This window comes from Oryzias latipes, chromosome 16, assembly GCF_002234675.1.
Source record: "Oryzias latipes chromosome 16, ASM223467v1".
Classification (NCBI taxonomy): Eukaryota; Metazoa; Chordata; class Actinopteri; order Beloniformes; family Adrianichthyidae; genus Oryzias; species Oryzias latipes.
The window spans coordinates 22,255,053-22,268,430 of record NC_019874.2 but is presented as its reverse complement, the minus strand read 5'-3'; the positions used below and the strand labels follow the sequence as shown (position 1 = coordinate 22,268,430).

General features: G+C 38.0%; 1 protein-coding gene across 3 annotated transcripts in view; it reads left to right on the top strand.

The window, feature by feature from the left end:
* LOC101168071 (basal cell adhesion molecule) overlaps nt 1–13,093 on the top strand; it is a 49,639-nt gene extending 36,546 nt beyond the window's left edge. Inside the window, exons 4-17 of one of the 3 annotated variants that reach the window (XM_023964001.1) lie at nt 1,072–1,145; nt 1,232–1,328; nt 1,409–1,591; nt 2,472–2,593; nt 2,721–2,862; nt 3,380–3,495; nt 4,079–4,220; nt 6,028–6,152; nt 6,404–6,551; nt 8,206–8,226; nt 8,773–8,805; nt 10,260–10,401; nt 10,605–10,701; nt 11,350–13,093. In XM_023964001.1, coding sequence (XP_023819769.1) covers nt 1,072–1,145; nt 1,232–1,328; nt 1,409–1,591; nt 2,472–2,593; nt 2,721–2,862; nt 3,380–3,495; nt 4,079–4,220; nt 6,028–6,152; nt 6,404–6,551; nt 8,206–8,226; nt 8,773–8,805; nt 10,260–10,401; nt 10,605–10,701; nt 11,350–11,352 — 1,445 coding nt within the window. In that variant the 3' untranslated portion in view covers nt 11,353–13,093. The remainder of the gene's footprint in view (nt 1–1,071; nt 1,146–1,231; nt 1,329–1,408; nt 1,592–2,471; nt 2,594–2,720; nt 2,863–3,379; nt 3,496–4,078; nt 4,221–6,027; nt 6,153–6,403; nt 6,552–8,205; nt 8,227–8,772; nt 8,806–10,259; nt 10,402–10,604; nt 10,702–11,349) is intronic. The other 2 variants (XM_023964002.1, XM_023964003.1) reach the window with 2 other exon arrangements.
* Nucleotides 13,094–13,378: the final 285 nt, after the last annotated feature.

Sequence of the window (13,378 nt, the reverse complement as noted above, 5' to 3'; positions counted from 1 at the left end):
GTTAGAAACAACAACAACTTCAGGATAGGCATTGGATCTGATGACATTTGCGCTCTTATAAGCTTGAATGCTTAAACAGAGCTCATAAAATCAGCTATTTATTGTGAGCAGGCTAGTCAGTATTGAACAATAGCGTTAAACAGTTCTGTGCTGACATCCATCAACTTTCCTTACACACATTTAAGGGGATGGCTCGATTGTCAAACCCTTAAACGTGTGTCATGAGTTAAAACTCACAGTAAAAAAAATAAAGGTACAAACATTTTCAGTGTTGTTTAATCCAAAAGCTGCAAAATAAAAAATTTGTTAGACTAGATTTTCTGTTTAATAAATGCATTTTACAAGTCTTTGTTATTACAAATATACTGTAGTGGCATGTAGGAATAGGATGTAGGAAAACAGAAAGCCTTTTCACTATAGTTTTAAAAGCGATGCTTAAAAGGAAAAAGGAATTTTCTGCACCAGTCTTCCCCCTCTTGGCCCAAACACTGCTTAGAGTGTCATTGACCAGACGATGGCTCTTCAAATTGGAGCTCCAAGCTATCTCACAAACGGGCAGTGTCTTTGTTTTGGGCCCCTATAGAGCTCCATCTGAAGGGCTTTTTGGAGAGCATGATTTATTGAAAGAAACTGTTTGTGCTGTGCAACAAAAGACAAGGTTCAGACTTGAGGACAGAGACCTGAAAAAAGGGACACAGAAAGAAAAACACATCTACTGTTTATTTGATACATTTTGGGCAGCTGCAGACGGTGATAAGATGACCTTGCAGAGGTGAGCCTGGGAATAAAGCAGAGACACCAGAGGGTAAACTTCCACCTGGGCCTGTGCGTGTAAGGCAAGGAGAGGGAAGTGGGAGTGTTTTTGTAGTTTGACCCTTATCAGCTCATATTAACCAGGTCACGGTGGAATACTATGAAGTCTGTTATTTACAGCGAGAAGTCAATCAGCCTGGGCAGCAGAGGCATGCTGAATTGCAAAGGGTTGAGAAGAAATGATGCTTGTTTTTAAAATAATTTAAATAATCATTTCATTAAATCTTGGAGCTCTAAATGTCATCTTGTTTTTCTCAGATACTCCAGAGACCCCAGAACTCAAAAAGCCAACTTCTCAGGCCATTTCAGTTACAAGCACCAGCAGCTCAGAGGTTTGTGTGCTGTCCTTATTTTAAAACTAAAAATGGCACCTTCCCCTCATATTGTTTGCATTTGTTATATATTTATCCCTCATCAGATTGGTACCTGTGTTACAAAGAACGCCCTTCCCCAGCCAAGACTCATCTGGTTCAAAAACGATCAGCCCATTCCAGAAGTTAAAGACAAGTTCAAGGGTATGAGCCGCCTGGAGAGTAGACCACAAACTGAGATTATTCAAGTGTCTGTTTAAATATTTGTATTTATTTTTCTTCAGAAACCTACATGGTTCCCTCAGTCGTGAAGGAGTCTTCAGGTCTTTTCACTGTTCAGAGCATCCTGTACATGAGGCCCAAAAAAGAGGATAAGGACTCTGTGTTCTTCTGCAAAGTGGAATACAGCACTCTACAAAACACCACAGAGACGAAGAGTTCTGGCACCATCAACATCAACCTGAACTGTGAGTGAAAGGAGATCTTTTAGAATCTTCAGTAATCAATCGGAATGTTTATATCGCCTGGAAATATTGCAAAGTCTAATGCTACCTTTGACTTCCATAAACATTCACTATTGAGCGTAAACTCCCTCAGATCGTCCTAAAATGTTTCAATAAGTTCTCCTTTTTTACCTGACAGTAATAATTTACTTGTGAAAAGTCACATTCTTGTTTTTCCTGCTCTTGTTATGTAGCAGATTTTTTAACCCTAATTTGTTGCTTGAAGTCATTTTAACTTGTTTTATTAGAACAAGTTGTGTCAAATTTGGGGAACTTCTGCTACAATTCCAAACATTCAAAATTCAAGACACTGTCTTCTGCTCTCAGAAAAAGTCTCACCAATAAAAAAAATGTATATAATCCGATTGAGATGCAAAAAGCACTTCCGTAATCCCACGTCCTTTTATCACTCTTGATCTTTTTATCATGGATCAAAAGAATCAGTGGGATGTTTTATCTTCAGCCGGACTCGTTAATGAGTTGTGTGAAACAGTTTAGTTTTTCTTCATTGAAATTTTTTTTTAACATTTTAACAATATATATTGGGCATCATAGTATGCTTTGTCAGTGAATGAATTCCCACATGTAAATCTTGAACCCCAAACCCAAAAACTCAAAGACCTACACTGTTAAAGGAAGGATTTTATCATTCTGACAGCAGAAGAAATGTATTTTAAGGCTAAAGAAAAACAACGATGTATTAAAAAGGTAGTGTCTGGGAATCTTTTCTTTTCTTTTCTTTGAGGCAAAGATAAGAACTCTCTCTTGCCTATAGAAACGCATACAGTCACTCCAACCTCAGAAGAAATTTTTATATTTTCCTCGTTTTTTCTTGTCCCTGCAGATCCCCCTGAGAAAACAACTTTCACCTTACTCAACACTCCCCCAATCAAAGAGGGTGATAAAGTTGAGATGAAGTGTGAGACTGATGGAAACCCTCAGCCCTTGTTTGATTTCAGTAAAGATGTATGTAAATAAGAAACAATGCTATTTTTCTGTTGGTTGTAATTTGCATTCAAGTGTTGCCCTCACAATAATCAAATCATCTATGCCACTTTCTCCAACTAAGAGTAATGTATATGTTCTTTTTCAGAACAAAGACATCAAAGGTGAAGGTGGCCTTTTGACACTGAAATCGGTCAAACGCACAGACTCTGGTGAATACCTATGCAAAGGCACGGACTTTGACAACTTTGATAAAGATCTATCAGCAAAACTCAACCTCATGGTCCACTGTAAGTGATCCACAAGCACACGTCAACACAACACTAGAGATCAAATCAAACAAGCAAGAAAGTGTGAAGAACAATTTATGTCCCATTTGTGGGGTTTCATCCTCACAGTGAGCCATTCTCCTCATGACTAAATCCTTGAATTATTGAGGTTAGCACTGAATGAGGTTTGAAAAAATCCTCCCAGCCAAATGATATCAACTTCAATTTTTCACAGTTCATTTGTTACTTTAACGTTGTCCAAACCGCACAGCTTGATTTGATCTTATCATTCACATTAAGCAATGATGGCCGTGATAAGGCTTAGCTCGGATTCCTAATTGGTTTTAGTTTAATATTGGCTTTCAACTTACGAAACAAATATAATACTCGGCTCACCGCTGCCACTTAGAGAGTCTTATTACATGGCTGTTAAAAGGTGTGGAGGGAATGTGAAGTAGCACCTCCTCCACTCCATTTGCAAAGCCCCCGATTTTTCTCCCAGACCTTCACTCGGATGTTGTTTGTTTTCTCCTGGTAGATATTGACCCAGTTGTTGTGACCCCTCCCGAGGCCCAAACTGTCAGTCTGGGGCAGAAGGTGGAGCGGCAGTGTGAGGTCAAGGCATCAGACAAACATACGCTTCAATGGATAAAGGTAAGTTTTCTCTTTTAATTCCCAAAAATTGTAACCTTATTCCACATTTTTACAATGGCTACCATGCATTATCATTGTTTTACTATAATACCAGTCTATAAAACTTATTTGTAATTTTGTTTGAACAGATTTGTTAACTATTCTTGAACGAGTGACATCTATGTGCAACATTTTATTACAATGTTGAAAACTCCTAGTACTGCTACCCTTGATGAGCTTTTCTTTATGTTCTGAGCACGACGTTCCTGCAGTGTTAGGCCTGTTTTTGCAGCCTCAGTATCTTTGTTGCGTCTCCTGGGTGTTTTAGGCCCAGGCAGAGAATGTGTTGTTCTGAAGAGGAATTCCTGTGAGAAGAAGTGGAAAAGAATTGCAAGAGACAGGTTTATCATTGAGGATGATCTCTTATCACTGCGCTGTCAAACAGTGTGTATGTGAAGATCGCTCTTTTCCCAGCACTCCAGTGTGCCCTTCAGTGTAGATATTCTCAGTTCGGTTCGACTCTTCTGCAACAGGAGAGCAAGGAAATAAAAGGGATGATGTTGCAGGTACAGCGGGTTTCATTTCTGTGTCTGTGTTCTTCCAGGGCTCTGAGGTTCTTTCTCAGGATGGCAATCTATCAATAGACAATGTTGGCTATGATCAAGCAGGAGATTACACATGTGTAGGAGCTGTCCCATATGTGCCTGGACTGAAAGCCAATGCAACTTTCACCCTGACTGTTGAAGGTAACAAACTCACTACATTCAAACCTGACAAAGGTTTATAGACAGATGCGGCACACCTAAGGACAGGCCTGCCCAAACTTCTTTTCCAGGTACTGCTAATTTCATGGATTAGATGAGCTAATTCCCCCATAATCTAAATGAGCTAATCCAGCAGCAAGGATGGCAGTGGTTGGGGGCCAGACAACCCCGCCTCAAGAGACTTTTTTTTTATCTAAATCAGAAGTCGACAGTTTACAGAAAGTTGTTAGAAGCCACAAAAATCAACAACTGCAAAGCATTATTTTTGCTTATTTTCTTATACAGTGTGGAAAAAATAGTAAACAAAGCGTGTTATTTGTGTTATTTTCCTGTTTGAATATTGTGGCATGATCTAACACAAACATTACAAGGAATTTTCTTCAGTAAACAATTAGGTTATGCCTTAGTGACCTTGGATAATGACATACGGGTGATGCTGTTGCCTTGCGCCACACTCCAGGGTTGGGCAACTCCAGGCCTCACGCATTCCTGCATGTTTTCCAACATACCCTGCTCTGGCATGTTCTAATTGGCTGGACACCACCTGAACTATGTAATCAGTCGTGAGTAGGGTTTGGATATCTGGAAATCATGCAGATATACTGGCCCGTGAGGCCTGAAATTGTCCACCCCTGCAGTTGTTTGTAAAGTGCACGTACTGGGACCTTACTGTTTGCGTACAAATGCTGCATGCATGGGGTGTGCAGGTGATATGTAGGTGTTCGTAGTAGTCCCGCACAAACTACACCCTGGTTGTCTTATTTCCTTATTTCTAACAATCAGGTTGCCCACACAGAGTGCTTCACCCTTACTTACCTTTACGCCCTTACATGTTGTTGAAGTCTTACAACCTGCCGCCCGCAGCATGTCCACAGGAAAAAAATGTGCATGAATATTTCTGCTCTACGGTCTAACCAAGCAGGCTATGACCAGAAAATTGCACGTGGACCACCTGCGCGCCCCAAACAGATTTGCTTCTCGTCGTATAGGAGAGCTATGGAAAAATAGTGTCTTTAATCCGGACGTTACTACCACTTGATGACGTCATGAACAGTTGTCGTTCATCTACGATAGTGCCTATCTGCCAGCACTCGGAAGATGCAAAACAACATTGGTTTTATAACTGTAAAAAGTCATGCAAAAACAAAAACTCAATACTTAAATTTAAATGTCAACTTCCGTGCTTCAGAGCACATCCATGAGAAAAATTACATTTCTACTCCACGTCACAAGCCCAACACGGATCACCATACTGGTGGAGAGATACGCAGCCCTAAGCCACAATGGCTCCCCCTTAAAATAAACGTGTTTTAACACCACTAAAGCTCCAAATGCCCCAACAATTGGAGCAATAGGGAGGAGCCAGAGGGGTAGGGAATGACTTCGGAATCCGTCAAAGTGTACACATTTATGTTGAAACTTCCTCGTAATGAAACTGAAGAAATCTCTGTAGACATTGAGACTAATCTGGTTGCAAACTAGTAGTGCATAAATACAGAATGTGGTCAATACAGGTGCTATTATGTCATGAAAATACCTTTTGCCTTTCAGATTAGGCACTTTACTTTAAAGAAAGTATTCCTAAACTGTATTTTTGACAAGTGCTACAAAAAAGTCTTGTTTCAAATCTAAAACAATTGATTGACACGTGAAGAGGAAGCACACAAACATGTCTGAACAAAGTGAAGTTCTTATTTTTAGTTTCACACGCTTCATTAAAGCATCCTCAAGTTCTGCGTTTGGCTACATTTTTGACGTTTTTCCTTCACATTCTCTCCTCCCTCTTCAGGAAAACCAATTATTGCTCAACCTACTGATGGAGAGGTGCCAAAGGAAGGATCCCCAGTTACCTTGAAATGCGCTGCTCATGGTGAACCCAAACCACAGTTTACATGGGCGCCCTCAGCCAAAGAGGTACACAAACAGACTATGAAAAAACAAAGCAAAGAAAGACCCATCAGACTAGATGTTTATGAAAGAAAACTAGCCTAATGTACTTCTTGCTTCCAGTTTGACCTTTTAAAATGAAGGTAAAGAACAATGCTGGCTTCTAGTAATGAGGGATGAATGCATATTGGATTAATGACCCAAGCTGGAGAGTACAATACATTACTTATAATTTATAATGACATTCTTTGTCTTCCTTTCTTTTTTGTTCCATCTAGTCTGTTGAAATTAAAGGCAACATGATAGTCAGCACAATTGTCCTAAATGCCACTGCTGACATCATGAAGCACGGGGTCAACTGCACAGTCAACAACAAATTTGGAAGTGACTTCAAGACCATCAAAGTGTCAATGAAAGATGAGCGAGGTCAGTGTAAAAGACGCATCTGCAAGTTGTTATTTTTTTCATCATCAATTTTTTTTGTTTTAACTGACTGGGCAAAATGTAATGGAAAAGGATGAAAAAAATTGAAACATTATTGTTTTTTTATTAGACACTAACTCTCAAAGTAAATTGGCAAGTTCAATTCACGTGTAGAGATGAGTCACAAATATTTGCCTGCAGCTATTAGGAAACATCAAGAAAGAATAAAAGCTTTCATTTCATGAAAGTGCACTACAAAAAATTTTTTTTTAAAATACTGTTATCGCAGACAAGTGGTTGTAGCAACATTTGACCCACCCCCTCAGGGAGTTTTGAGCTGCAGTCAAATCCATGTTCGGTAACCATTTAGGTGGTTCTATTCCCCAATGGATCCACTTAATGTTGAGTATAAAGCAGGAAGGCATTTAATCACAATTTTTGAGTCTTTCTAATAACCTGACTCAAACCCACAATCTCCTAGTCCTAGGGTGCCTACTCCACCTTTACACATTATAAAAAAGCAGGTTCAGTCACACCCTGGTGTAGTTCATTCACAGTGTAAATGCAGGCGGACGATCACAAAAATCCAATTATTAACACAAACAAAGTAGGTGTATTTCTATTGAAAATTGCAGCTCATAACATGAATCCATGAATCAAAAGAATGTCATGAACGCATGAGGAGTGTGTGGAGGTCATGTTAAAGGACAAAAGCCTAAAAGAGAAGCTCTAACAAAATGTTAAACCTAGTCTGAGGACAATCACAGTCTGAAAGCACTTTTCATGCCACAACCATAGTATTTGATGACTGGACTGAGGGACCTCCTTCCCCTTCACACTCCAAACAGGAACTACCAGCTGGCTCATAGACCTCTATAGAGAAACAAACAGCTGTTAGTCAGTCATTCTATTTGTGAGACTAACCATTCTTGCTCTGATACCTCTTTTCATGTTCTTGTTGATCCTCTTTTTTTTCCTGATTTTTTTTTTCTGTGGTGCAAATTATTCAAGTTATAAATTGACAAATCAGATGCCTCAAAAAAAGTGTCTTGCGTCGAATGTTCAAAATGTTTGATTGACAGATTCTCCTCCTTCCAACAAGCTCACTTCTGATTGGCGAGAGCCATGGAAATGTTGAATCCGACCAATCACTGATTACGGACAATTACTGGTTCCAACATGTTTGTATCACAAAAAAAATAGCAACTGAAATGCATTTCGTTAAAATATGCTGTTATCTCGGAGTAATGTCACTCTCACTTGGTCCAGTTCTCTGATACAGTCAATGGCCACAACACACCAATATTTATAAACTTAGAGATCATTCATGTATTAGAGCTGTGGTCCTGTTTGTTCCCCTAAGCTCCTGAATTTTTGTTAGTTTAGGCACTAATGAGGTATTTGGGAGGTGTGGGTGATGCCAACTTTACAAAGATGGCGACTGAAGAGTATGTGTGCATCAGGTGCAGCAGCTGGATCAACAGAACTGCTTAATGGCTCAACTTGATTCTTGAGTACTTGCTAAATGCTTCTTCATCTTGTTAATTATCTGCAACCCCAAAACTGATTTACTAACGGTCATTGGTATTTAATCCTAAAAGTCTCCTTTGCAGCACTGCTACAAACCTTTCTTTTGTTTTCTCTTTCTTTCCTGCAGCATTTAAAGGCTCAGCTGAAGGTAGAGCCTTGTCCCTCTTCCTTCTCCTCCCCTCCATTCTTGTCTCAGGACTCTTTGTAGAACAGACCCTGTAATTTAGAGACCTCCCCTCCATCCATCTCCTCTTGCACCAACTCTTACATCTATTTCTCTCACACACACACATTTTCACACACTCCTATTCTGCTGTACTGTAATCATGTATATTTCTCTTGCTACCGAACACTGTGGATATTGTATATTGTTATTCTTCTCTTGTCATCTTTGTATGATGTCTGTCCAATATTTTGTGGATGCTCCTACAATTTTTTTGGCCCCTCGGGGGACAATAAAAGATTCTATTCTATTCTTTTTCTTCCATTCTTCTCTTTGTCCCTTTACTGTGTTTTTATTCTCACCGCTTTCTTTCGACTGCTTTTCCTACTTCCTGCTTGTTACCTTTCGTCGTCTGCACTCGCAGGCTGCTGAGTAGATAGTGTCTTTGGCTGTTGCCTGCGTTTGCTCTCAGTGGTGTGTGTTATGGCTGTTGCTTTGCTACTCAACTGAGAAAATCTCTTTCTTTCAAAGTGCTGCTCTCTGGAAACCCTGTGCTAAAGTCAGGTCTGTATGGGTAACCCTCCTGAAATGTTCATATGTGTTCATCTAGATCTGTAAGTTTCTGTGTGTGTATTTATGTTTGTGTGCACCCCACAGGTTGATGTATTTGTGTTTACATGACTTAATGTTTTTGTGCATTAGAACTTGTATTACTGTAGATACGAGGACATAATGACAAACCACCGACCAGGTCGAACCAACATTCTCAGTTTTCGTCACAATTTTTTGATTTTTGTTATGCTAAATAAGCAGATACAGTTCCCATTTGATCTAAAAATGTAATCTGCTTGAATTTATTCTACAAAACATTTTCTTTTTCTTTTGTCACTCCAAAAAATTCTTCTGCGACCAATTTAAATGGGAATACTTTTGATCTCAGGATAATCTTGTACTTTAAAGAAGCCTGTGATTTCTAATCAACAAATTGTGTGGTGGGCAATAACAGAAATTATGCGTAAGGAAATAAAAAAGAAAAACATAAAGATGAAAGTAATACTTATTTTATCCAAAAAATACAAGTTTAATCTACTGAATATATAATAAATTAAGCATAATATTTTTTCAAATTATGAAAAACAGTTTTTCACCAAAAATGTTTAATTCCATTGTTAAATATTTAACCCATTAGACAAATGTGATTTATAAACGTAATTTTTTTTCTAAATTCTTTTGGTTGAAATAATAATATTTCTTTAAATATTCAGTAGTTGAACCTGTATTGTAGGAAACACTGTTTTAATGAGTTAATTAAAAACGTAATTTACGTTCAGTGCTTACATTTTACTTTAATTAGCTTGAAAAGTAAAGTAAAAGCTGAAGAAACTTACCTCGCAAGTTGTTATTACTGTGCAGTTGCTAGGCAACCAAAGGATGTGCCGAGTTTTTATAGCCAAGCAGAAATCATACAAAGATATGTTAACATTTTGTTTTAGTTTTAATTTTTGCCGCATTGCGAGTGTTATTACACCATTATGACCTCATAATTACAATAATACAAGCGTAGGTGGATGGGTGAGTATGTTCTATGTTGTTTTCCGATTCTTGTACTACCTGTGAGGAAAGCGGCCCGTATAGTGGGTCCCGTCACATTTCGGTCATTACATTCAGAAGTTAGACTAACCCCAACATCCCATTCCCCACCCTTTATCCTCTCCACCCACCCATTCATCCATTCATTAATTCTTTCCACCTGGATCCAAAATTTTTAATCCATCTCCAAAACTAAATGATTGTACCCGCTCCTCCTCCTCTTTTTCCAAAACACAAATCAAACACACCCTCAATGCTAATCAACCCCCCCCCCCATAACCCCCCCCCACCTCCTAAAACATGATCAACCATCTCCGCCTTTCCTCCACCTATAAATTCTACCTTCGAACTATCCCCCTGACCCTTCACCCCACCATCTGCCCCCCTCCATCCCTCCCTCCATGTGTTCCTTCATTGCGATGCTGTAGCTGACATGCAGCAGGGGGGCTCCAGCGCGGTGGTGGTAGCTGTAGTGGTGTGTGTTCTGCTGCTCCTGCTGCTGGTGGGCCTCATCTACTGCCTGAACAAGAGGACCAAGCTGCCGTGCAGCAAGAAGGATAAGAAGGACATGTGAGTAGAGGGGCGGGGACGACTAAAGGGATAAGTGATGGCAGCAATTATCTAATGTGTGATCACTAACAGGTCGCTTTGTAAACAAGATAAAAGAGGTGCCGTCTCCTCAATGAGATGCAACTATCAGTCATATTTGACAGATAACTCCTTTTTTTTTGTTTTATCTGTTTTTCTTCTCTCCTTGGTGCGTCAATCTTCAGGGTCACTGGAGACGTGAACAACGACATTGTGGTTGAGATGAAGACAGGCAAGACCGAGCATGATGGTCTCCTCAACAAAAAAGCAACAGCAGAAAAGGTTAAGAGCTTCGATTAACAATCGCAAAAAAACGTTGTCATTAAAGTCACAGTTAGTTATAAACAGTGCTAAAAAAAGAAAAAATTCCAGAAAATACACTGAAATAGGAATTTGTGTATTTATACACAAAATAATCATACAATTTTCAAACAAATATAAGAAAACAGTAAATAAAATACAATAAAACAGAGAGATTCATTATCAAATTTTCTCAAATCTTTGATTTACGTTAAAAGACAAGGTTTAAAAGTCCAGGGGTCAGCAGTGAAAAAGTCAAGGTATGGACAGGAATACATGCAATATGCAGAACGGGACTGTTTTTGTTGAGTTTTTCAGTCAATTTCAGAAAGACTTTTTTGTTCTTGTCAGGAAAATTAATGATTTATGAAATGAAAACAGAAAGCCAAACATCTTTTAGGTTTACCCCTCTAAAAAGCTGCAGTCAAACTTGAAAAAGATCACATGTTGTTTTGAAAGGGTTATATGTTCTAAAAAAATTTTTTTGTGAAAACTGTTTACAGCAAATACAAACGGTAAAATACACTAGTGGGGATTTTTTTATATGATTGAAGAATATCTGTATCAAAATTTGTATTATTGTTTTCCTGCACAAATAAAATAAAAAACTTTTTTCTGTCTTTCTGACAGTGATGGAACCAAATGATGAAAGAACGCAGAGGGATGAAGGGAAGATGGCAGAAAAAAAAGAAAGACAAGTGGGATCTTTTTGAAATTACGTAACACTGATGGAAAGAATTTTTCATTTTTATTTTAGTGACTTTAAGGTACTTCCAATGCTCCCTTTCAGTTATGCTTGCTGTTTTGCCTCAATTAGAGCCAGCTGTGTGGAGTTTCAGTCTTCAAGAGCTCCACTAATCTGGTTCTATAACAGGTATTGCTATGATGCTATGATTTGTCAATCAATTTCACAAATCACCTCCACCGCTGAGTAGATCTAGATAGTGACCAAAAAATTCTAACATAGTGGCTGAAATCGGAATCTGAAGTGCAACACAAAATGTCTAACCTTTTTTTTTCTTTTTTTCTGAAATGTGTATCTGCAAATGTGCGAATTCTCTTATCTGGTTTGGAGTCTGCACTTAAATTCTTTCCTCTCTCTTTGGTCAAATAACGGGAAAACTCTTCTGGGCTACAGTTCAGTTTGATTCACCCCTATATTTAGTCCTTTAAGCACATTGTATGGCTGGTAAAATGTTCAGAGTTACTCTTTTCTGTATTGTGGTCTATTTTTGCTGCATCTCTGCAACCTGTGAATGTTTTTATGATTATGCTTTGTTTTTTTTCCAGTGTTCTTGATTAGCTATGAGTAGCATCCTGGGTTTATTGACAACTATACTTTCCCTTTTGGCTTTACTTTTTTAACCTAATACAAAACCAGCAACCCCTCTTGTTCCCTAAAATTTTACCTTTGCTTAAGGTTTTCTCTGTAGATTAAATGTTGATTTGGCCATTTTGGGAGGTGTTTGTACGATGAATATAGCATTATTTTTAGGAGAGCCTGCTAGTTTTCAGTTTGGTTCAAAACTGTCTGAAAGGTAAGAAACGTCTCCGACAGCCTTATTAGAAACCAGCTTTCACTGTAAAACTTAGTGTGATGCAGAAGGACCTGACAGTCTCAGACTGCGCCCTGCCAAAGTTGTTATTCTTTACTAAATTGGACTTTTAGATCTATGTACAGTGACAAATTCACCTGCTAAGAGCAGAAAGAGGAGGGGAGCATTCAAAAGATGGATTTATGCTGAAATAGTGAGATGTTTTGTTGTTTATTTTTTTTATTTTACCAAATATAATCATCTGCAAAAGCAAGAGTGTTTTTTTATGTTTTGGTCTGCTTTTTTTGTTTCTACACTGCTGGAAAACAGATTTTGTTGTGGTATGTTTATGTGTTTTTTCCTTTGTTGAACACTGGAACCAATGGCCTTGGCATTTTTCTGACAAAAAAGAAAAAAAAAATTCTTTGTTTTTTAATGTCTGCTAATTTTTGCAGCAAATACACTGTTAGCAGACTTGTGAAGATAGGGAGTGATTTTGGTTTTTTTCCTGTTTTATATAAATATAAATATATTCAACATGTGTTACAATTTATTTTTGTCGAGGGGATTCTAAATTTTGGACTACTGAGACCTCTTTTTCCAATAGTTTGTCATTTAGTCAGACAAGAGAATTTGTTTTTTCTATTATTATTATATTAGATTATTTGTATTTTTGGGGGGTTATATTCTCAGAGCTTTACTTTTCTTCGTCATTACTGTATGCTGTATGTCATGATACACTGTTTGTGACTTCTGTGATGTTTTGCTGTATCTTTTTATTTTGTTCCAGCTGCGTAGAATTTTTAATGAAAAAAAAAGACACAAGAAAATCAACCACATTTCTTGAATCCGTGTTTTCATTTTTGTCTTTGAATTTGACTGTTTTCAAAAGCTCCTCCATTTCTTTTGGATTTGGATTTATTCTATTTAGTTTTCAAATTACTATGTCTCCCTAAAAAGTTCTGATTTTTTCCTAATATATATGTTATTGATTGAAATTATTCCATATTTATCCTCTAATAGTAAAAGCTTGAGTTTAGAATAAAAATTTTTTTTATGGGGTTTCTCTTCTGCTAACTGCATTATCGCACCTTCTGTCATTTCGCATTAAAATTATGTCTGAA